This window comes from Camarhynchus parvulus, chromosome 7, assembly GCF_901933205.1.
Source record: "Camarhynchus parvulus chromosome 7, STF_HiC, whole genome shotgun sequence".
NCBI classification, from domain to species: domain Eukaryota; kingdom Metazoa; phylum Chordata; class Aves; order Passeriformes; family Thraupidae; genus Camarhynchus; species Camarhynchus parvulus.
Genome location: NC_044577.1, coordinates 22,575,214 through 22,584,888, shown reverse-complemented (window position 1 = coordinate 22,584,888; position 9,675 = coordinate 22,575,214). Strand labels below are relative to the sequence as shown.

The 9,675-nt window shown below is 41.3% G+C and overlaps 1 protein-coding gene across 1 annotated transcript in view; it reads right to left on the bottom strand.

Moving 5' to 3' along the window:
* USP37 (ubiquitin specific peptidase 37) overlaps positions 1–9,675 on the bottom strand; it is a 32,262-nt gene continuing 22,587 nt past the window's right edge. Inside the window, exons 18-24 of the mRNA XM_030952409.1 lie at positions 9,395–9,647; positions 7,264–7,430; positions 5,392–5,452; positions 2,996–3,111; positions 2,069–2,138; positions 1,385–1,523; positions 1–799 (exon numbers count right to left, since the gene is read on the bottom strand). Of these exons, the coding sequence (XP_030808269.1) occupies positions 712–799; positions 1,385–1,523; positions 2,069–2,138; positions 2,996–3,111; positions 5,392–5,452; positions 7,264–7,430; positions 9,395–9,647 (894 nt within the window). The 3' untranslated portion in view covers positions 1–711. The remainder of the gene's footprint in view (positions 800–1,384; positions 1,524–2,068; positions 2,139–2,995; positions 3,112–5,391; positions 5,453–7,263; positions 7,431–9,394; positions 9,648–9,675) is intronic.

Sequence of the window (9,675 nt, the reverse complement as noted above, 5' to 3'; positions counted from 1 at the left end):
TAAAACAAAAGAAATCACATACATAATCTCACATCTAAATGAGGATGACAGTGAATGGTGTAAAAAAAAAAAAACAACAGAGCTGCCACCAGGTATCAATACATTCCACAGCACCGACAGTTTGTTTCCTGGAACCGCAGGGAAATCGCAGCACGCTTACAAACCCATGAATGTCACAACGCATCAGCTTGAGTGATTCCAAAATGCCTGTGAGCCAGACGACTGGCAAGAGCCTGCTCAGTGATCTGGCTTTCCAGTGAATATTACTAACACAACACACGCCAGGTTACAGTCTATTGCTTAAATTGCTCTTGGAGAAAAGAAACAAAAGCGCCAAGTGATATGTAAATCTTTGCCACTCACATCTCACAGGTGAATGGGCTTTTAAAGTCGAGTCTCTTTTTGCACTATTTTTTATACCAGTTTATGAGCAGCTGTAGTCTTGTGGCTTGTTACAACTCTTTAAGGCTCCATGCTGACAAAATCATCTGAGAAACATTGAAAATTTCACCACAGGAGGGTCGCTCTGGATGTCAAGGTTTAAACACAAAGTTCAGGCCCAGGACTTGCACAGATGGTTCAACAAACCGAGCATCCCACATTTCTACCTTTTGTCTCATGTTTTGGCCCTGAGCTGTTTGTTACTCCTGCGTGGCTGGCACAAGTTCAGAATCTTCCTTGCTCCTCAGGAGGAACAAGGTGCTTTACTCTTCACAGAGGCTGACGAACCGATCTTCCTACTTCCATGCTAAGTGGCTGTGCATTTTTTTCTGTTTCTAGTAACTCATCGAAGATATCTCTAGAACAGAAAGAAAGACCAACAGTGAAAATTTTGCACAACAAAAAATCACTACAAAAGATAGCCCTGAGGGAATCAGCAACTGGATTTACTCCACAAACTCAAGCATTACAAAACCTGGCAAAGAGAGATGTCTAATCTGACATCTCCAAACAGCAGCAACAACAGAAGAGGGGGATACAAACCTTCTTCAGTTCTGTATGCCTGAAAACATTTCTACCTACAAACCCCATTTTGACTGTGTCCTGAGACGACCATGGCTGCAACAACACAACTGTTAGAAGCAGGGGTAAGAGCATTTACAAATATCATAGCACTTAAGGAAAAAACCCAAGCTCCATTATGATTCCTGTCGTAACACATGCACTGAGACACTGAATCCCTTTCTTAAAATACAGTTTAATGTATTTGTTAAGACACTATGTATTATTGACGTACAACCCCACACCTCTGAACTCCGAGGACTTAAATTCTGTCATTCTGGAGACATTTTTCATCCCAGCAGAGGACCAGAGGAAGAAGAGAAGCCCCTTTCCTCACAAGCAGCAGGTAATTTCTAGGACCAGCATTCTCCAAGACACCTACTTGTGCATGTAGAAGAAGATGTATCCGCTTCGGTCTCTGTCACACTGAACAGTGGTCTCCAGAGTTCTAGAGACTTCCAGGTCATTGTAGGTGAACCAGGACTGCTTCTTGATATCATAGACATCACTGATATAATGACCTTCACAACAGAATCACAGAATGGTTTGGGTTGGAAGGGAGTCAAAGGTCATCCTGCTCCAAACTGCCTGCCATGGGCAGGGACATCTTCCACTACACCAGGCTGCCCAGAGCTTTATCTAATCTGGCTTTGAATACTTCTGAGAATGGGGCAGCCACAACTTCTCTGCACATCTTTCCATGCCGCACTTCAGCCAGTGAGCCGGTTAGCCATTTAATTAATTAATTAATTTTAGCATCATCTCCCTCATACTTTTCCAGCCACCTATATCAGATTTAAATGCTAAAAGACCCTTAAGATCCTGGTCCCTCAATCAGCTGGTAACAAGGACAAGCAATTCTACAGAGCCCACCAGCTGTATGTTTCCTACGTGCCACAGTCAGGCACCATGATATCCCCAGCATGCTTCCCCATCAGCAAGTCATGACAGAAGATTTGCTTTGCTGCCTGAATTCTTTCCTATAAATAATTATGCTATGGTAATTCTGTATTACAGATTTTTCAAGCTAGGTAAGAGATGAAGAATAAAAAGTGGCATCTTTTACCTGAAGATGATGTGCTTCCAATATGGCTGACAATGCTGATGAGACGATAGGAGTGAGGAAGCTCTCCTGTCTGAGAGAAAAAGAAGTACAATTAAAGCTTTCGGGCACTCTTTGCCCCCCCCCATAGCTTATGGACACGATGAATTACACCTGAGATATCAACTTTGGCTACTGTATTCAAAGCTGCAAACCAGTGAAGGATTACAGAAACAGACACCCTGCTTCACACCAAACAAGGAGTCCTTCCAGAAGTGGGAAATGTGTATTTAATCTATCAGCAGGCCAACGAGCATGCCAAGGAGCCTCTCTGACCTCAGAACAGATGCTGACATGAGCTCTACACTGCACAGTTTTCTAAACAACCATTTCCTGAGCAACTTCCACTGATGTCAGAATTAATCCAGCAAATAAACAGAAAAGCCAAAAAGGAACACCATGCTTACTTCTGAAATATCAAAGACATACCACTGATAATGGTACACAGATTCAACAGCTAACACCAGATATGTAGCCCAAATTCTTGTCCTGCACCTGTAATGTCAGTGGACAACACCCTCTTTACATACAGGAAACATGCTCTTTCTCTTCAATGGCTTTTGACAATTTATTTTTTAATACTCTCTTGACCAGGAAATGTTACCTCTAGAATTCACTGACAATACTGTCAAAGAGTATCTTAGAGAAACTCAGAAGGTCTCTGCAGCTGATTTTTTAATTTGCTTTTTTTTGGGTTTTGTTTGCTTTGATTTGAGTTGGGGTTTTTTGGTAATTAAAATAACATGGTATGACTTAAGTACAGAAATTTTCTATGTTTTCACTTTAGAATATAAATACCTTCTAGCCTCTACACCTGCTCTGTAAAACTACCTTCAAGACTATAAAGAATAGCAATATTTCTCAACTGGCTTTTGAAATCATGGATCACACCTCAGCATTTCTTTTCAGCTCTTCTGCTTCAGCTTCTGAATACTCCATGTCCAGAACATCCTCATTCCCAGAGTCTTCATCAGAGCCAACGCTGTCCAGGAGAGAGCTGTTAAACTCTGGATAGCAAGCAAACAATGGTAACTGTATGAGAAGCTGTGGACCACACAGGAATTTACAACAGGTTGAGGTATATCTACCCACATAAACAGGCCCAATAAAATTTCAAGCTTCATTTTTAAGCAAAACAAGGGGATACTGGAATCTCCAAACAAAAGCTCTTGCCCTTTTCCAACTTGTCAGAGCAACAGTTAAGCATCTTGGAATTAATTTTAGTACCATCTCCCTCATACTTTTCCAAAAGGGCACTATGGCAATGACAGCTGGGTGACAAAAGAGCAGTTAACACCCAACTGGCTCTGGAGCACCAGTGGGCTGCAGACAGGACAGACAGCAAAAGAAGGACAGCCAGTCTGGTCAGTGAGCTGCGAGTTCCTGCAATGAGAAGCTATGAATTACAGTTCTAACTATAAGTTGCATGAACAAAGTGCATTTTTGAATTAAAACTGGCATCAAAATGCTACTGCTGGCAGCAGGCATCTTTTCATTGTTTTCAATGGTAAGAAGGCTGCTCACCACAGGAACTTCCAGTTTGCTTGGCTGAGCAAAATGCACGCAGCTTTCTGTAAAGAGCCGGAAGGCACCACTGCTCCCTGTACATGCTGTTCCAAACTTCCTGGGGTTCTGCAGCTACCCAACTAATTTAAGATTTTGTACAGTTCTCATTAGGAGAAGTAGCTATGCTTTCACCAGTTAAATTAAAGCTGTGGAGTCCCGGGTGGATGAGAAGTTGAGATTAACAGGACACTGCTCAGGAATTTTCTCTTGTCTGTTTTCAAGAGACTATCACGCCAGCTGTGATGGAGTTGTTTTGCCAAAGAGATTCTCACACTGTTTGTCCTGTTAAATCATCAGTCACTGGATTCGTGTAATCTTCTTAGGAAGTTTACAGATGGCTCCCTTACTGAACTGGGAATCCTTTGCTGCTGCTTTCCACACTCACTCGGGCTGTAGGGTAGACTACAGCCTAGAAACACAGCCACTTTGGCTGTGGATAGGTTTAAATCTTTTATCTCAGAAGGCTCTCCCATGGATCCAGTATACTGATTAAAAGCCTGGGACCAAGGCCACTCACTCGGGCTGTAGGGTAGACTACAGCCTAGAAACACAGCCACCTCGGTAGGTCTGTGCACAAAGCACCTGCCACAGGAATTGCTCAAGGCCACTGCACCAACAGTGCCAGGAGGATTACTGGTTCTCTGCTTTTGGCAGCACTGGGATCCCTCATGAGACAAATGTGACCAGCTCTGCATTCAAGATGTTGTACATCTCCTTGAACAGCTGCTTCTTGATGCCTTACAAACGCGACAGTAGGAGGGAAATGCTCGTGTTTAAGCCAAGCAACTGCAAATCAAGGGGATGAAAGATCTCTAGCCTTGAATTCTTCCTGGATATCAATCAGGAAAACTCAAGAAGGACTGGTCACTTAGTCTGTCAGAGCTCAGGGTAAGGGATGCCTAAGCAGCATTCAACTCCTCTTCAGGAACTGACACAGGTTCATCCAGCAACAACTGAGGGCCTTTGAAAGGCCCTGAGCAACTACAAGTATCTTAACACAATACTTTATAATCCCTCCCTCTCTCTCTTTGGAGCAGGAATTTTCTCTCAGTTATGCTTTGCTCTGCCAGATTGTATGAAATCACTTGCATGCCAGCCTCACACAAATGTTAAACAGTGCCTGAGGAGGCCTACAGCACTGTCTGGACTTGGAGGAGACAAACAGTACATTTTGGGTTTCTTTTTTCACCCCCAAGAGCTATACCTTGCAGTGAGGTCTGTCCCCCTCCCATCCCATATCTGATAGAAACAGCACTGATTCATTTTTCCAGGCAGGGCTCGGGCATTTATTAATCAAAACCCTAAAATAGCAATGCAAGTAACAAATAATCCTTATATTCTGACTAGGGTCATTAGCATGCTGGCTTTGTTGGGAATGCAAAGTTTAAAGATCCACTGTGCTTTCTCTAAATTAATATTATTCATTAATGTATATTATATGTGTTGCTTATAATATATTACACATATCTCTCTATATACCTCTATATCTAACTAAAAAGTCAAGAGACTGCAGTAAGTAATTTTTCAGCTTAAGTTTTTCCTGGCATTTGCTTTCACAACCAAGAACAAGAAAAACTGACCTCGAGCGCCAAACACAACAAAACACACACCAAAAGAACATGAATCCCAGCTGTCTTACTGACAGGCAGGAGCTGCACTCATACACACATATCAATTTTCTCTCAAAAGCAACATACTGGAAGAACTTAAATAAGTTTCACCTTGTAGACTTAATTCCGTGGCTCGTTTGAGGTCATCATCCTCTTTCTGTTCTCGTGCCTCCTAATGGGGAGAGAACAAAACTTAGCTCATTGAGACATTTCACTGTTTAAAATTCTTGTGGTGCTCTTTTTCCATTGAAACTGTGCTGCTCTGGTTTCTACAACAAACCTGACATTGTAAATTAAAGGTTCTGTGTGAAGGAATGTTTGCAACCACCGAGAGTCCAATGTTCCCGTGCAACAGAACCTGGGACAAACCTTCATTAAGGCTTGTCAAAGCTCCTGAAGCTTGGTATGCAGCAGAGCGAGTCTCCAGTAACACCAAATGCTTTCCCTGGATCATTAATTTGAAAAGCATCTGAATGAATTTGTAACCCTGTGCTCAGAAAAGCTGTCACTTACACACAAAGCTCCTCACACTTCAGCAAAATTTAGTCTGCTTCTGACCAAAACCAGCTGAGGACACAGTCATTAAATCCTGACAGATTTTGCTATTTTTAAGCCATTTGAAAGTGGAGCCAGTGGTTGTATCTAACAGGTGCAATCCACAAAGGCAGGATGCAAAAAGACATCACTAAACAACCAGGTATTAAAAATATTACCATGACCAAGCAGCAAAGAAACCTCAAGTCAACAAACACATCAAGTGTTTGAATAATATCATGCCCCTATTCCTCCCACTACTCTTGAAAGCCCAGAGCTACAGCAAGCCAGTCAATAATATTTAATGAGCTGGCTTCTTAATTTAGGGTTTGAGTGCTTTCAGCACACCTGAATGCAGCACCCCAACTATGTATTTCAAATCAAGATAACCACAACTACTGCATTTCCATGCCCAAATCATTAGAATAGCAGATTTTTGCTTTAGAACTGTAGCAGAAACACACTCAAAGGGCAGTTTTACATTATTAGCATGAGGCCTTTTATCGCACTATTTCTAAAGGATTTGGGAATCTTTGTTAAACTACTCGGCATTGATGAATCAAAGTTACATCTGGCATGGAACATACCAGCACCTCATAATGAGTAATGGGAGAGAAAAAAATCCAAGAGCCATGGAAACATCAGATCTCATAAGGAAAACCATGATAGCTTTGGTATTAATAGAGAGCAGACAAGGGCACCTATTTAAAGGAAGACCTGGCTGAGTGTTTGCTTTATTCTCTGCTGCTTGGTTAAGCTTGTAGAAATCAGTTACAGGTCTTGCAATTCAAGTGGAATACAGACAGCACACAACTCAAGAAACCCATTTTCTCCAAGCCTAATTTAAAAGACTTGTTTTCAACTAAATTATTTGGGATCCTTCTTCCACTTTACTAACAGGGAAGGATCACATAAATGCTCAGTTCCTACATTCTTCACTAAGCATCCCCTACTCGCTAGCACCAGAAACACACCTAGGATAGACACATCTTTAGCCTGACCTGACATGGCCATTCTTAGCCTTGGCTTTGAAACCTGCCTTTTTCACTAAGTCTTGACATGACACACTGCAAGAAACTGTCAGAGAAGCTAAAGGTGGGCTGGGATCTTGATGTCAGAGAGGAAGAGTTTAGTTGAGGTTATCATCGTTTTTAACATAATGTGACAAACCAGTGCACAAAAGTGCATGGGGAGTTCTGAGAAATCTGTGAGTCTGTGATGTGATGCACAGGTTTCAAAGCACATTCAAAATGTGCCCAGATGTATCCAGTGTCATCGTTCTACTGACACTGAAGCTAGAAGAAACCCAAACATTTTTCCATCTGGTTATGTCAAAAAAAGCAGAATAATTCCTTTGCAGTTACTGTCTGAATGCAAGCTTTTCCTTTAGCTTTAGCTTTCAGGTAACCAGCTGGGAAAGACAACTTAAGAAAGCAAACTATTTCTTACTTGCTCTTGAAGGCTTTGAGCCAGTGCCTGCTGGAGTTCTTGTTCTTCCCTCTCTCTCTCCATATCGTACTGCTGCAGCCAGTCAACCTCCCCTTGGGAGCCTTCTGGAGTTTTGTTTTCCTTATTCTCATCAAAATCTTTAGTTATCTCAGTGAAATTGGCAGGACCTGAGGGATCATAAAGTACAGTTTATACTTTTCTGGGTCTTCTGCTTGTTACCAGCTAAGTCCTCTCTAAATCACCAGAATCCTTGCAGCATAGTGACATCTACTGACAGGGAGCTCACCCGCCATAAAACACCCACACAAGAGTCAAATGGAAAAAGCTCCAAAGTGCAATATCATACTCATTTTAACTGGTGCACAATGAACTATTTGATTAATCCCTGAACCTGTTCTCTTCTTAGCCTTTTATGTTCACTCAGAAACAGCAAGTTTAACTACAGAAGCCACACCCCACTAGGTTTCTCGAGCCATGAACCTGAATTTCTCTGTAAGAAAGCATGGATTATAAAAATTTGCATTGCATATTATACCTCGGAGTACTACAGACGAAGCCACAATAAAAGTCAAACCAAACGCAAGATGAAAAAAAAGCACAAATCTCAAGCACTGTTTAAATGTGCTACCTTTTGCTTCAGCTAAGAGCTTCAATCTTGTGAGCACTATATACAGCTTTAAAGGTGCATGAAGATGGTAACTTTTGTTCACCCTTGAAGTTAACCCAAGGGCAGAAGTGCTTTACAGAACTTCTGAAATGAACAATCATTCAACTGCTGCATACACTCCTGCAGATGCAGGACACTGATTCTTGCTTGCAACTAAGAAAGCTATTGGAGCATATGTTGCACTATCAGGCAGCAGCATGTGAAACTTCATGGTTTTGTCGTGTGCAGACTTCAAGATCTGCTGATTAGTGATTAACAAGGATAATACAAGGCAGTCTCAGTATCTGTGAACCCTTAAACACAACACCAACAGCACCAGAACCATAATCCATCAGTCTAATCCTTTCAGGATGAAAAAACCCCAGAATGTATTACATGAGCTTAGAAAACTTCCAGTATAAGAAGAAATACACAACCTATATTAAACACATACTTTTCGCTTAGAAGTCACAAAAAAGCCTTAAAATAATTACATTGTACTTTCCAAAGAAAAACTGGACAGAAATACGTTTATATGGCCACATTCTACCACAACTCTATTTCACAACACCATAAGCAACATTACTGTATAAAAAGGAGGGCACAAAGAAGGCTGATCACATACATAATATTATTCTTACTGCCTTCCACCATCAAGGCTGTCCAGAGTTGTCAATTGAAACAAGTGTCATTTTTGGCAACAGTGGGGAGATATTCTGTTGTTAATTAACTTCCTGGCTCTTAGAGGACATGAGCATATTGTTGGTCTCTTTTTTCATGCTAGTGCAACTAAAAACCTGATGGAAAGCATGTAGCATACAATAAATGATAAACCACTTATATTTCCTTCAGCTGGCTAAAGGAAGACTCAATGTCCCCACACTGAGATCACACAGGCTCCTTCTTGTACTTAAACATCTTGTCTCTCTGTCAGAGGCCACAATTCACTTGAGCCTCTTAAGCTTACAAGTCTACTCTCACACAGAAAGCTTTCGAAAAAAATACAGAGATATAGTTAAATTCATTAGTAACTAGGGACAAAATAGCTGCATTTATGAAAGCATTCTAATCTTATGCCATGAGAACACTGCTACTGTGCTACCTAGGCTGCAACAGCTACAGAAATGAAAATACTTTCTGCTCATGGAAGAGTCAGTTCTAGACATGGCCAAATATTAGGAAATTGAATTGCCTGGCACAGGAACCTGTGGAAGCATGTGTTAATCAAGACAGGAAAAAAAAAGGAAATTAACTTTGAATCATGGAGGTGACAGACTTACAAGAAAATACATTTTCACTGTTTGATGAATTAAATGCTTTATACATACGGAAATTATAAAGTTTAAGTTCCTAAAACTCTGAGCAAGTCACAGTTTCAACAGTGCACTTGCATCCAGTTCCTACTACCAGCCATTACCAACCTGATGTTATCAGTAACCTGCTTTAGCCCACTTGAGTCCAGTGAAGATGGTTGCTTTGCCTTACCTGAGTCTAATACTGTTTTGGGTTTCTCCATCTCCATAGATTCCAGGTTTTCTGGCAATTCCTGAATTTCATCATCTCCAAAACCAGTGTCTGGGCTGCTTGTGGGCTTATCTTCATCATGGCTCAGAGACAGAGAAGCTTCCCTTTTGCTAATCTCTAAGACAGCTGCTAGGAGCTCATCTTCGCTCATCCCATCAAAACCAGCATTACCCAGCTCGGGTTTATCACCCTCCATTTTACTTCTTTTTGAACCCTAGAGATAAATGGAGTTATGATTAAGT